This window comes from Temnothorax americanus, unplaced genomic scaffold (assembly GCF_048541705.1).
Source record: "Temnothorax americanus isolate GAGA-0224 unplaced genomic scaffold, ASM4854170v1 Scaffold13, whole genome shotgun sequence".
In the NCBI taxonomy this organism is placed as follows: Eukaryota; Metazoa; Arthropoda; class Insecta; order Hymenoptera; family Formicidae; genus Temnothorax; species Temnothorax americanus.
This window is the reverse complement of record NW_027509264.1, coordinates 1,286,120-1,301,465: the sequence shown is the minus strand read 5'-3', so window position 1 is coordinate 1,301,465 and position 15,346 is coordinate 1,286,120. Positions and strand designations below refer to the sequence as shown.

Genomic DNA, 15,346 nt, shown 5'->3' with positions numbered 1-15,346 from the left:
GAGTGGAGACGTTTGCTGAGGCGTTCCCACGGGATTCCGCGAAAAAAGTTTCGCTTATCGCGGAAAACCTGTTTCCGCGAACGGAAAAACGGACGAATAAAAGCCCGCGCGCTCGCGGTTTCCAGGAATGGATGACGATGTGCTGATTAAAAGCGGGATGACTCCGTGAGCATCACCGCGTGGTGCGTAACGCGTCGCGAGTTTACGATCTATATAACTTCTCCTTTATGCTTCTTTCTTACTAGCTGTACGATAACGTATGCTTATGCGACACTTTATAGTTCATCAAATCTCTTTGCTCCGTTTCTCAAATTGCGACTGCGGTCGTCTTGCGCGACTCTCGATTCGCTCGTAAAGGATCTTGTTGCGTGAAACGCAGAAATTTTTGCCAGGTGAGATTGTATGAATGGTTAGTCTTGAATTTAACATCCTTTCGCGAGTGAAAATATGAAATATTCCCGAGCCATGAAAATCAGGAAAAGCAGGATTTTCAAGTATGAAAAATGCAGTGAGTCTAGCAAACTATGCTATGAATATTCGCATTTTATATTTCTCGAAAATGTAACGATAAGGGAAATTTTTTGCTTTGAAAAAAATAAGTGTGATACAAGCGATGAGTCATCTTGTCTTAAAATAGAATACCTGTTGTAAAGGAAATTACGTAGGGAAATTCTATGGGTGGGCAAATATTTATGTATGAGTGTACATATAGGGCACGCTGTGAGAGTGTATTCCCCTATAATATTGTCGAGACAGAAATTGCTGCCCGTGAAGGGGCGGCGGAGAAATTTACTCAGCCTCAGTCCTTCGACTGTATCCCAGAGCCAGCGGCTAACACAAGTTTGGTTGACATCGATGCGTGGACGATCAGGTGAGGGTCGTCGAAGGACAACGGGGCGACCGAGCGAGGTCGCGACATCGACTTCTCTCGCGTCGGGGACGCGGCGCGGCGCGAGTCGGGTCACGAACACCAGGGAAAACACAACGGGCGAGGGAGAGGGACAAAAAAAGGAACGCGGTGGGCGCGGATGTAGGTGGGTAGGATAGACGAGGAAGGCGCGCGGGTAGAGGACACATGAAGGGTTGGGGGAGAAGGGGAGGCTGGTGTGTGTATCCGCGTCGAGGGTGGAGAAGGACCTGCGCGCGAATTTCCCGCGTTCGCCCAACTCATATTGATCCCACCCCAGCGAACTCCCTCGTTCCAGCCGGGTGGTGGAAGGCGCGGGGTGCGGGAAGGGAGGCCCGGCAAGGGTGGTTCGTCGGCGTATAACGCCGGACCGAGCGTGCGAGTGAGTGAGTGATCGAGTGAGCGAGCGAGCGAACGGGAGACGGAGGGTGAGTCGTAGAATCGCGGGCGTTCCGAGGGTGGTGGTCCAGCGCGCGTCGGAGGAGTCGTCGCGCTCTCCGATCGGGATTCGCGAACGTGTCTTCGCCGTCGCTGTCGTCGTCGCCGCTGTCACGATCGTCGTTACTGTCGTGTGTCGCGTCGTGGTGTCGCGCGCTCTCGTCGCGTTTTCCTCACGAGGGAGTCAGCCCGCTTTTCCGTCGTTCGTCGGTGCGTGCAATTGTCGCGCAATTGTCCGGAGCCCTCGAAACGTGTTCACGCGCGCGTGTGGTAGAAAGAAGTTTCGGGGAAGTTGTCGACTTGGGGAATTGGAGAAAATCGTGCGGCAAAAGTGCGCGAGTGTGCGGATCGGTCGACGACACGGTTGTTTCGGTCCCGCTCGACGGGCCGGTTGTTGCAGCAGCATCGTTATATAGTTGTGTGGTTAAGGAAATTTGCCCTTACTTTTTCCGCGAAAGTTATTAAACAGAAAAGAAGGACAACAAACGAGAATATCACCGAGCAAATTTCACACAGACTGACCCCGGACTTTACTGCCTCGATTTACGATTGGCACTCGCGACACGGCCTCGCGAGAACCCATCGCCAGCGGGAAAGTGCATAAAAAGCGCGAGTGCGAAACCATTTATTAGGCCCCTTCGTGCGCGGTTTTTTTTCCTTCCTCCCCATTGTCCGTTTTATTACCATTTTATGTCGAAGACGAGGCTGAAGACGGGAGAAAGTGCGTAACGCGCGAATCGGCTCGGTAATCGAGTTCGCCGAGTCAGTTCCCGCACCGAACGGGCCCGTTTTAGTTTGCTCGTGCGCGAATCACACGCCGATAAAAGCTTCTTAAAACGTGAGAAGGAATTATTTAGTTTTGATTAAATATATGATAAAAAGTACGTTATCGCGTAAAATAAAAATTAAAAACAAGTTTGAGAGTTGATCGTATATATACGCTTGTGTATATGTATATTTGCAAATACGTTCGTAGAAATTCACATGCAATGCCTCATCCCACTTGGCGACAGACCACGTTTGACTGATTAAATTGTCCAAGAGGCGTGTGCCGTTTTGTACTCAAACGGCATGCGTCTCTTGAATGACCTGGTAGCTGCAAATTAGTTGTGGAACTATAGGTACTCCATTATTGAGAAACCGCATTATTACACGGCAACAAGATTTGAACGACTCGTAATTCGACTCGCGAATAATCGATGCGCCGATTACGATGATTACGTCGAATTATCCTCGATTAATGAAATAACTTTTTCACCGATATTGCTTAACAGATTAAAGGATTATCGTTTCATTATCGTAATCGCCCCGTCATCGATATCCGAATAGTTTTCCGACCTCGGAAATATTTGCGGTTTTGCATGCATCGGCCCGATTGCACGTGCGATCGCGTGTGGGAGACTCGCGTGGTCGACAATCCGCGACGATCTACTAACAATCCACACAACGTCCATAACGATCACGTCGCAGTCATGACCGACGGTTCGCAACACGTTCAGAACAATCACCGTTGGCCTCGTTTGGCGGCCAGAAAAAATCAATGCGACCACATTTCAGTATATTTAGTTGAAACGAATATCAATTTTATATTAAATTAATTTTATTTTGATTTTTAACATCGAATGTAACGTAAATTTTAAAGGGCAAGAAAAGAATAGAGAGAGAATAACGGTTCCACATCCTTTAGGAGAGTTGGCACAAGCGTTGACACGAAGCAGAAAGTAAGACTCGGATGAGATACGAACAAGAGATTACCATCTGTTGGATTTAATGAGTCATAATATGATATGATACTTCAAACAGCTCTCTTTGCTTTGCAAAATCTACTCCGTCGACCGCATAAAGCCTTTCATCGTTATGTTATAATCACCGTGTATTTACTACCGCTAGTAAATTGTTCGTGCAAGATCCGCACTTTTTGTCGTACGTGGTTGAGAGTGAAAATTTGTAAAAACCACTAATATAAATCCCATTTTAACAATTAAATCGATTAAGTGCGCATCGTGCGCTTAAATCCGCATTTAATTACAGATGGATTACGGGCCTTTAATTAATATTGCTTCGGATACAATATCTGTCGATGTCGCAGATTGAACTTTGCCATCACCAATAATATAATTAGTAATTATATTATTACATTTTACGCGTTAATAAAATATCGAATTTGGCGATCGGAATTCTATATATTTCCCAGCGATTCAATTGATCGCTTTCAGCGCTGTAAATAGATTAAAGATTAAATATTAAGGGAAATGTATCTCACACGATTTATATAATATCTGAATAATATCTAGCATTATATGCAATTTTCTATTATGCGCGATCCAGATAGTCGATAGATTCGTGAAATAATGAAATGCACTTTTGGTGAATAAACTCTCGGTGCGCGAGCTGTAATTTCTCGCCAATATTTTCTGGAATCGTTCCATGAGTACCAGAACGGAACGGAACGTACTCGTAAAATTGACATGGGACACGTTTCGCCTGGCGAGACGTCGGGGTTTCGCCCTCGACGAGATCGATCGATCGCCCGCGTCGTCGTCGGCATCTCGCTCTCGCAACAACTTAATACCCGGAATCTTGTTCCACATGTATAGGCCCGGGCTCAAGCTCGCTCGTAAATACACCCGAGGAGCGCGTAAAAGTCCGGGGGCCCCCGGTCGTGACGCCCGCGATATAGAGAGGCCAGGTGGCGAGCGCGAATATATACGAATGTTTCGAGAATGACTCAAGCGGACCCATTATGAGAAAGAAAGCGCGATCCGTTCGCGCCGCAGATGCAGAATCTGTTTAGACGCTACAGACACGTTATCAGGGATCTACGGGTTCTATAGAACGCCTGTGAGAATTTTTGAAACTTGAAAAGAGACGTAAGGTATAACTATACCAATGCCGGGACACTCAAGATCTATGTTTGGACACCTTTATCATTTTAGTTTTTAAATAAGTATAACGCGAATTAAAATCAAAGATAAAAATATAATACAAGAAGAATATTTTTATCTCTGATTTTTTATTTTTTATTTGCGTTATAATTTAATTAAGGACTAAAATGATAAAAATGTCAAGACATAGGTACATGTTCAGGCATTGGTTACATTTACCTTACTCCCTCTATTTTAATACGATGTCCGATTGACTTCTCACAGGCATTTAGAAGCAGATGAAATGTTTATACATGTACAAATCTTTGTCAGATAGGGAATAGGATGTGTAGTAAGGTCTTGAAACATTTCTTTAACTGATGAAGGTTCCGATGGGACAATTAAAGCGTTAACCCTTGCCTTGCGTAAAGTGAATCATCTATGCCCACATTGTGTTATATTTGAACAGGCGTTTTGGATCACTTGTAGTTAAGCTTCATAAGTTATTAAATATCCGTGAGAAAATTAATAGAGAAATATTATGCGATTAAACTTTGCAATGCCTGCCACACAACGAAGTTGAATACTGTCTGTTATGTCCGAAAAAAATGCTTTTAAAAAATTGTATTCGGATTCCATTTAATGAGAACGCGGTAATTCGGAATATATGGAGACAAACATTTCGTAACAATGTTCAGCGAGGGTGAAACTTTTATAAATACTTTCAGTATGAGAAATTCTTTTCATAATATACTAAAATTACAGATAAATTTAATTTTGTTTCTCGACTGGCTAATTTTATTATTGTCCATTTTGTTGTTCGGTGGATTTTAGTAGGGCCCAGAACGGGCCCGACTACGTAGAAGAGAGAGAAAGAAATAGATTGGAGAGTGATCTACGAACACATCGATCGAAAACATGCATGTCGGATACACCGTCGTGATAAATCATTAACCGGGCCGTGTTTATTGGCCATGCTCGAGCAAATCCCGGCTGGTGGTTGATTTATTGTCCGGGCATCGATGCCGATCGGTCGGTTATCGATCCGGTCGTGACTCGCGAATCGGGCGCAACAGGCGGGGGCCCCGGGCGCCCGATGCGGAAGCTCAAAGGAACGGAATTAGGTGCGAGATCGGCGTAGGCGTGAATATAGTTTCGTGATGGTAAGGTGAGAAAGCACGATAGAAAGGACTAACCGACATGTATAATAATAGACAAATAACGCCCGCGTTGCATTGCCGTGAGGTCAAAAGCAAGAAATTAAACATTTTAGCATCTCAAATATTTTCACCTCGTAACCCAGTTTCGCGCCGGAGAAAGACGACCTTGTCTAAAGAATAACAATCCGTTGTTAGAGATGAGGTGTCCTCTCCACACCGAGACCCTGACAGCTTAGGTGTAAAGAAAAAAGAAAGCGAAGAGGAAAAAACTGTTTGTCAGGAATATGCATTACGGCGGCGATATCAGTTTCTCACCCGGCCCCATTTCCCGATCGGAGATCCACAGGTTACGCGATGTAAATCAGGCCGACCCGCCGCGCCGCCCGTCCGCCGTCCGGTATTGAAGTTCTATGTACAGCGCGCGAGAAGTAAACTGCCACACGGTCGTATAGGCTCTATCTCCATCCTTCCTTGACATGTCTGCGCGATAAAGTGCACGCGATGGTCGTCTCTACGCTGCTCACGTAGAATCGTGTTTGAGCTAGACATCTTGCGTCAATTGTTTCATATATTATTCGCATACACATTATTATTTCTTTTTCATTTCTTTCGTATTATAAGTAATATATAAATTTTAATTGGATTAGAGGTTCCAGAAACAAGATTCTTTAATCCCATCGTACATATGGACAGTCTCCGAGTTACCTCGGTTCTCGGAATTCGTGAAAAATGTAGTCCGGGAATTTTCACCGGAGCGGCACTCGCGCGTAATTCGTCGGGCTTTTATACGGGATCCGCCATAATCCCTTCACTTGCCGCAAATGGGTGCGGGTTGTTTCCGCCGTTTCGTGACGTTCTATCGTTCCTCTTCTATTATACTTACGCGAGTAGCGAGTAGCTTCCAAGTATCGAGCTTATTCAGACCATCCTAGTTATGTTAATAAAAAGAGAGAACGGACGAGTCTACGAAAAAATGATTCTCAAGTTTTAGAGTCAGAACAGTCTACCTCGCAAACATCGCGAGACGCGTCGTAAAAAATCGAAAAATACCTCCAAGGCCATGGAGAGTCATTTCGGCCACTCAATCGCGGACTGAACCGTTTCGTGGGAATCGATAAATCGTCTCGCGCAATCGGGATGTGGCAGTTTAATGGCTCGCCGGTAGTTGTGAAACTCGCGCTTGGATATAAACTGCAATGTGTTTACAGCCTCGCCAACTTCCTCCGAACGCTTACCGCGGAGCCGTATAGAAAAAAAATAGCGCGCGGTAATAAGCCTTTCTCCGGGACGCGGGCATATGTTTTCTAAATCGCATTATGGAATTATATTCCACCGCATTATCGGCGCGATGAGGAGTTGTATACTGTTACACGTGTTATGACTTTGTCCGATAACTCGATATTGTTATCTTCAATTTAATTCGATATCGTTTTGCTCTGCATTATCATTGGATAAACAATATCTATCGCATAAGCGCTGAATGTCTGTTGCTGTCGAACACGCGATATACATTCAATAAAAATCGATTTATAGCTGATAGATTTTCTCAACGATTACAAACGTGGCTCATAAATCGCCGATTGAATTGAATTGCGCGGGATGCGGTTTACGATTTTTCCAAACGCCGTTTCAATTCCATGTAATATCTGCCCCGTTTTCTTCATCCGGTTTCATTGATTTCTTCCGTACGAACTTCTTGCGGGCAGTCGCCACTTATTCGAGACCACTCGTCTTATCTTATCAGTGTTATCGACGCTCGAATTGCGCCCACGCTTTTCTTCAGGGTTTTGAGAAAAATATTTTCTTGGATATAGTTGATTTTTTTCGGATTCGGATGAGTTTTATCGCTCTTTTAAATAGCTATATTTGTCTAGCAAACATTGTAGAGGCATTTTATCGATCATTATCTTAATTAATTGAATATAGAAGGTAACGTTTGAGAAACATGATATTTTGCAATACTGCCGCAACAATTATTTCGAGTAATGGAATAATAAGTCGATTGTTTTTTTTTTGGCGCACTTTACAGTCACGAAAAGGAGAAAATCTGAAATGGGTCATATCCTTCGGTGAAAATAGACTCGGTCGCGAAAGGGTCGTTGGGTGCGCCGAAGGTTGCCGGCACGCCATTTAAAACGGTGCGCCGCGAGGCTTGCTGCAGGGATAGAAGTACGAGGAATCGCGGTAGTTTATAGATAGCCGGGACGGATAAAAGGGAAACGGTACGGCCCCATGGAGTTCGTTATTACCCGATTATCGTTGTTACCGGTCTAATCTCACCGCGGCAGCAACCCCGCAGCAGCAGCAGCAGCAGCAGCAACGGCTTTTGCACTTAGCACTTACGTGGCGGCTGGTATTATGGTGGCAATAACGAGCGACCCCCATCACGTAACCCCACTTAAGTGCCAAGTCGCTGCCGCGCCGTATCGGAAAAGGGCGCAAGGAGAGAGGAAAGGGGACGAAAAAATGAAGAGAGCGCCGCGACCTCCACCCATCGTTACCGGGTACCCACATCGTATAACGGGCGGTTACCTTCTTGCTCCCCTCCTCCTCCCCCTTGCACACATGTTTAACCGTGAACACCGCGGGGCTAATAGAAAGTATACACCACCGTCGCTCCCTGTGTACATCTCATCCCTTTATTAATATCGATGTTTCGTGCGATGCGAACATTAATCGCGTAATCGAGCTGCGCTTCGGTTCGAGTATCCGCGGATCGTACCGGTAGCTGAGAAGGCTCTTGGCTCTACCATCACGCGAATTCGATCGCGCGCGGCTTTTTAGAACCTCCTCGACGGAGGACAGGGATAGAATCACTCGATATTTCGCGAAATTACAATGAGTCGTGAATAGAATACCGATTGCCTCGATTTGTTCTCTCGGATCGCACGAAGAGTTAATTAGAAATTTATGGTGAATATCTTGTGTACGCAAAGCAGGTCTAACGCGAAAATATCCGCGCGTTGCAAAATGCAAACGCGACAAATTTGTATTTTCATCACAATTTGTATTTTCTTGAAATTTTGCTCATAATGTTTCAACTGTTGCACAACGTGGGAGCGGCTGGCAACGTGGCGTACTGGGAAACGTATTAAGGATACGGCAGCAAGGAGACGTCGCATAACTTCGAATTATCACTGTACATAATTGCTCGAGCGAGCAAGCAACTTAGCGGTACAGCAGTCCCAAGATGTGACGGGCCGGGCTGCATCTCGCGGCATATACCATCTTAAATAGCCTGGCACTTTATATAGATGTCCGTTAATAAACTTCATTATACCGCTGCACTTAATTGATTAACGAGAAATTACGGAGACGGTTCTGTATACAGGAAACGAGGGTTTGGCGAGCGTTCCCTACGGGGGGACAGCTCGGCCTAGCGGGGCTTGAAAAACGAATGAAACCGCGTTAATTAAATCCACAATGTAATCTCGCTTCCATGACACCGCCCTTTATTTTCTCCGTCACGTTTTTCTTCGCGCCGCATATAAACGCACTGTTTTTAACGTGAAAAGTGCACGTCACGAAAATGTGCGACTGCGGGTCTGATTGCGGCTCGCACAATTTCTACGTGATTGTTACGCAGAATAAAATACCGAGAATGGAGTAATTATAAACTTTTAATGTCGCTCGCGATTTTTAACTCGTTGTCGAATACACGACAGCACGAACGATCGTACTAATCTTCTTTCGATTATTTTCTAATGGGAGAGGATCGTATCCTCGCAATGAGTCTTCACATTCCCCGAGAGATTAACGGCAACGTAAGATCGAATACCGGCAATATCGGCAAACAGTTTCCCGCTATTAAGCGCAACCTCTCCCGCTATGACTCCGCCATGATCTAACCGATGCTTAGACTAGGAGTAAACTTCCGGTATTTTTGCGCGAGTACACGCGTTACCCGCCTGTAATCTCCACGCCCTTTAATTATCCGCAGCTTGACGCCTAGTAGTTACGGCGAATAGTAACGTTGTCATTATAACTACGAAGAGCGAACGAGGCTACCGTGCCTCTTTCTCTTCCTCTTTCTCTTTATCGTCTTTTTTCCTCCACCTTCTCTTCTTTTTCTTCCTTCTCTTCTCCTTATTGTGACCCTCGCGTCTTCTTCACCTCTCACGACGATATAGAGGTCGTGGCGGTTTAAACGCCGCGAGAGTCATTGTCCAGCGCCCGGTTCAAGATCCGTTCTGCGAAACGCACGATACCCAGTCACCGCTCCTTCGCGATCAAGTTCCCGCGATTGCACGCTGCCCCAAAGCATTTCGGACGTTTAAATATATTCGCCGCGATGCGAATGTTCACGTCGGCGCAAATTACTCTCGGTACGGAAAAGTTTCTTCCGATGAGATTTGAATAGCAGATAATTCTATCGTACGACCTCACCTAAACCCATTACTTTATCAGCGGCAGTAAAACCGTCGTCTCACTCAGATTCTAGCTGTAAAGTGGTATTAAGTACCAGCTTTAAGTAATCTCGGCGAGACTCAACAAGAAGCCTATTCGTACGACTCTCGGGTCCTTTGTTCGCGACTGGGCGCTGCGGGATCGCCGCGATTTTACGAGCCGGTCGACGATACCGGTCGGACGACCGTTTCTTACAGTATCTATCGTAACTAAATACACTGTAATATGTCACCCGTCGCGTAGAAGCCATGGCGGGCGTAAAGTACTGTCGTTGAAACAATGAGGACAGGTAGATGCGTCACGATTCAGGACGCTGATCTTTCTCATCGAAGGACCGACGCGACGGTCCGTGGGCGTCTTAGCGTTCTAATAGCTTTTAATGCTCCGCCAACGTGATTTAGATGTGCACCGCTGGCCCCCGATTTTGCACAAAGGATCTCGACGGTGCACTGACCGTCCTTTCGAGAGGCGAGACCCAGACTGGCTCGGCGGCAGCGCCCTTGAAATTCCTCCCGCGAATACCTGCGGCTGCAACTTTTGGCCGCGCGCGTGCATAAAGTAAGATAAAGCTCTATAAAATGAGCGTAACTTTTTTCCCCCCCTTCTGCGGAGCGACAACCGCCGTCGCAGCGCGGCAGATTTTATGCAGCGCGCGTCCGTAATTCTCTCCGCGGCTTAGATTTGTGTGAATTTTTCAAGGGTTTTGCGAAACGCTTTAATGCACGAGTGCGATCAAGCGGATTTTTTTCTCTCTCCCTTTTTCCCTCTTGGGGTTTTTTAACCGGCCGAACCGTCATCCCTCTGTCTCGCTCGCTGGTCAGCCAGAATCAGCTCTACCACAAAACTGTCACGTCGAATCGCGTCTGAAAAGGGGTTTCATTTTTTCACGAATCTCACCTATATTTTTTATGATCAACTTTTCAATCTATGAAGTCTGCCATTAAATCGAGATAAAATCAAACAGACGGTAAAAAGAATAAAAGGTAAAATAGAAAATTGCGAAAACTTATTGTTTTGTAAAGCAATATATGTTTTCTAAAACAATACATATTTTGTTGTTTGAATTTCCGATATTTCGGAAAAGGACCGCTTGACCTTTTCCGCTTTGGATTTTGGAAACGCGTAAGCCCAGTTCCGAAATTGCATCTCGCTGTATCTTTGATACCGTGTACCTCGTGTGGTCCTCTTTCCAGCGACATATAGATGGTCCGCGTCCACCCACTGATACGCGCGAGTCTCTCAGAGTCTCGGGTTACAGACGACTCTTTCCCAAAAAGAGCAACGGCACACGAATACACGGACGTCCACCTCTTAGACGCCGTATGCAAATTTCCTTGCCTTCTAGCCGGGCACCGTCAGACGTCGGGAATATGAATCACGCTGCGATGAGAGGCCGCTGCCTCGTAACAGGAAATCCGTCCCCGTGCGCGCGATCCTGCAGATTCAAACAAAGCCCGATGCGTTCCCCTTTATCCCGCCTTTCAGCTTTTTCATCGATCGGCCGCGTCCCACGCGCGCGAAGAAAGCCTCCAGGCTTTCAAAACGTGGGAATTAATATCGTGGGTATTAATAAAGGATTTCAATTAATAATTTCAATAATGTAAGAGACGCGCATCTCTCTTTCTTTCTCTTTCTCTCTCTCCTTCCTTCTCTTTCCCACTCTCTTGGTCTATGCACGTCATTAATATTTTTTACAACTGAAACTCAATCTCGAACTTTGATCTCAAGGAACAATCTCAAACTTTGCTCTCAAGAAACAATCTCATGCTTGGCATATAAAGAAACATCTATATTCAAACGGGCTTATAAAACGAAAATAATATACTGACAACGATAAACGAAACGTACAAGTTCATATTTTCCTGTCTCGACAGTGACACTTGGCGCGGCACTGACGTCACTCTTCGAAGCTGACCAAATCGAGTACCGAGGAGTCTTAAACTTGCATTTTACTTTCATGTATTAATCCAGAAACTTGTCCGTAAAACATTTCCGCCGAGAAGGTTAGTGCGTGGGTGGATCAAATACATCGAATAGTTTTGCGAAAATATAGAGTGCATATATAAACGTATCCGAGCTTCTGAATTTCTTTAAAGAAGAATTTGACTATCTAAAAGGTGCAATTATGAATTAATTTTTGTTGCAATTTATTTTTTTATTGGTGGGCTATACCAACAAATCTGCTTGTGAATTGTAGTATTTAATGGCATATACCAGCCGCAAATTCGCATTTGTGGTATTCTTTGCGGCGACGGATGGTACAATAAAACAAACAGTAGCTCGCAGCTCGCAGTAGATGTGACGAACCGGCATTTATCAGCACGTAACGAAGACGGTCACGCGACCTCCTGATTCATGGATAATGACCGTGACGGAGGCCGCGTAGCTGCCCTCATCAATATATGACGTCTAACGTCGTTTTCACTTCCCATGCAGAAAACCGTCGTTTCCTCTGCAACGATCTCGTCGCGAGAAAAATATCGCAGGTGCAATCAGGTCGATGTTATGCGAAAATTGGTATACGTAAGGGCGGACGTGCATGCGTGCGTGATCAACACACGATCGAGTCAATCGCGAAAACTCCGCATTTCGCGTCGACGATTTGATGTTCTTCGTTCATAAATCTTGACAATATGTTCCATAATATTTTGTGGTTCTGAAAGCGACCTTTTCTTTGAATAATTTTCTTCCGTTAAGTTATGTTGAGGCAAAACTTTAAGACAAGCTCCAAAATGTGCAGGTAATTCATGAGAACTGCAGAAATTTCAATAAATTATTATTGCATAGCTCGAAATATCTTTGAGGGCGCAAGACGCGATCGGCGGCCTTCTTCATCGCGCGAAAGCGACGAACATTCGTGTGTGATGGTTCGATGCGATACGAAGAATCTCGACGAATCAAAATTATTCGCGACGTCCTCGAGTGAAACTCCGAGGAAGGTACTCTGACTCGTCGAAGAAGACGTGAGATTTCGATGGCGAGATAGAAATATCTCGTCAGTCAATTTTCATTGGACCAATTACGCCAAATGGAGCTTTCGGTTTGTCCTACGAAAACCAGAGAAATCGTTGATATGTTACCTTAGTGAACTTCTCACCGAGACTATTCTAGAGACGATCGATAACGAAGAACGGGCGATAACGAGATAACTAATTCGGCGAAATTAGTAGAGAAGAGCGTCTGGTGTTCTTGCGAAGATGGACGCTCTAGAGCTACAAGCCGCCTTGGTGAAGCTCGATCCGGCCACCACGGTAACGCCGATCGGCACCACCGTAAAGTTGATGCCCCATCATCGCGTTGCCTTCACCGTAAATATTGACGACGAGGGCGATATGACTTTGGAAGATCCAACGCGGAACGACGACGAGAAGTCGTCGGCCGAGACGACGACGTCGGTGTTGAGGAAGACGCCAGGAAGCTGCGTGGCCAACCTGACGACGAATCATCAGGGCCATCATCAGGGCAGCGGCCAGCAGATGGGTGTCTCCAAGTGCGGGATCGTCGAGGTCAGGTGACGCCAGCCACCTTGCTACGGCGTCAACATGATTTACCACACTTATCCGCCGCACCGAGGCAGCAAGCACCATGCCAAGCATCACGCCAAGGAGAAGAGACACCATCATCATCACACTATGCACCATCAGCATCACAGAGCACATGTGGTAAGTCGTCGCGTTAAGCGCGCATTGTCGCAGACAAAGAGACGGCGATGATGATGACGTCGCGTCGCCGTCGTGAGCGTGCGAAGAGATTACCCGTACTATTGTCTGCACTCGCAAGGTCGTTTGATTGTTTCACACGACATGCTCAGTTCGAGAATTCGTCTTAATTTTTAATATGAATATGATGAATAAGAAAAGTTGACTTCTTGATATCTTTTGTTAAAAGATTTGTCGGATTTTTACATTAACAGGTTGAAAACTAGTGGTGCAATGCGCCGCGAGAGAAAGAAGTTTTTACGTCATATTTCTTTTAATTAAAAATTATATTTTTCCCGCAACAATTTCGCGCCAGGTACCATCTATGCTGTACAAAAGCGTTTCGTGCCTTCTATGAAATTCGAAACTCGTCCGAGGGCTTTTATAGAATTCAATAAGAGATGGAAAAGCGTGCGTATAGTATAACTCGTATTTCTGTGGGCCCCTCGAGAAGCTTAACTCGCCGTAGGCACTTGTATAATGCATTTCGTTCAACTGCATTCTCACTACAAAACACGCGAACATATTTGAAAAAACATTACGCTCCGTATTCCCGTGGTACAAAGTACAAAGTAATAAATAATACGTTCCAGCGCGAATGGCGAACCATGTGTCCAACGAAGAAATTAAATTCACCTCCGAAATAAATCGGAAAGGCTGTTTTCGATTTTTTCACTTATTCAATCCGAAATCCGCGCGCGCGATATGCGGGAATAGTATAATATTTTTATTATCGAAAGTTTTATTGTGGGAATTCACGTGCTCTGCGGCCGTCCGAAAACGCGGAGTCTACAGTTTAATTAAAATTGATACTCCACGCATGCAGAGAGATTGCAAATTAAATTTGTATACTCATATTTCGAGCGAAATTAAAATCGAGATTAAAACCGACTAAATTGCGCATCAACATTAATATTTAAGTAGACGTTCACGTTATATATTAACGTAGGAGCATCGCTGTTCCTCGTTTCGCGGTAGCGTTATTACGAATTAAGTATTCCGCATGGCCTGTTCGTTACTGTATCGGACGCTCTTTATCCATTGAGCATACCCATTGTGCGTTCCATGCTCGTGCAGCGAGCCGTGCGTTTCCTCTATGAATTTTTCTCGCGCAACGGTTCCTCACAGTGACGAATGTGTATCACCGAGTCAGCGGACAATGCGACACGCTCTGGCTGGCGTTCTGTTCTCTGGCTCCGCACACGTTATAGCTCCGTAATACATGAGGATACGGGCGCGTTCCGTGACGGAACGCATACGGTATATATACCGGGCGTCTCTCGTGTCTGGCCGAAGAAGCCGTCCGTTCGCGCCAGCCACTTAATTTTCCTAGCGGTAGTTTTGCGGGGAGATAATTAACGAGCTCGCAAGAGCAATCGACCGCGCGTTAACTTGGTCCCTCGTACGCCTACGGGCGGTAGATTAGCATGTTAATTTTTTAACGGGGTTTTTGTCGACCTGTGCCTACACGCGAGACAAACACATTTTCTGAGGATCGCGAGCCGAAAAAGGAACATGCATATGAAATGAGAGAAATTGCACTCGTAATAGAGAGAAAAAAGAAAGAGAGAGAGAGAGAGAGAGAGAGAGAGAGAGAGAAGGGAAACGTTATTAAACCATCACATAAATCGCGCGCAAGTTTTTACGTGAGTTTTTTTTTTAATGTCTATTCACGTTTGCGCAACAAATTCAGAAAAATTGTCTTAATCCTTCGCGTGTAACGTCTTTTTCGGCACCCGTAACGGGTAACGTCGGGTCACGTCGTGTCCGACGCCTAAATAATACTTTGTGTTCTAAAAAAATCTGAAAAAATTCATGTTACCTTATTAACTATCCTACTTTAAGAATCAATCGTTATATTGCCGATTTTTT

At 45.3% G+C, this 15,346-nt stretch overlaps 2 protein-coding genes across 8 annotated transcripts in view; both read left to right on the top strand.

Annotated features, from left to right (window-relative positions):
- Positions 1-15,346, top strand: part of LOC143893813 (uncharacterized) — a 150,020-nt gene that overhangs the window by 70,189 nt on the left and 64,485 nt on the right. The gene's annotated exons all lie outside the window — the stretch shown is intronic.
- On the top strand, positions 1,239-13,431 carry LOC143893815 (uncharacterized). Of its 6 annotated transcripts, none has more exons than XM_077399535.1 (2): positions 1,239-1,760; positions 12,564-13,431. In XM_077399535.1, the coding sequence occupies exon 2, from the start codon at positions 12,974-12,976 to the stop codon at positions 13,289-13,291; it is 318 nt and encodes a 105-aa protein (XP_077255661.1). In that variant the 5' UTR covers positions 1,239-1,760; positions 12,564-12,973; the 3' UTR covers positions 13,292-13,431. The 6 variants fall into 6 exon arrangements, with proteins under 6 accessions (XP_077255661.1, XP_077255659.1, XP_077255660.1 ...); XM_077399533.1 differs by having other exon boundaries at positions 1,239-2,183; XM_077399534.1 differs by having other exon boundaries at positions 1,239-2,183; positions 12,517-13,431.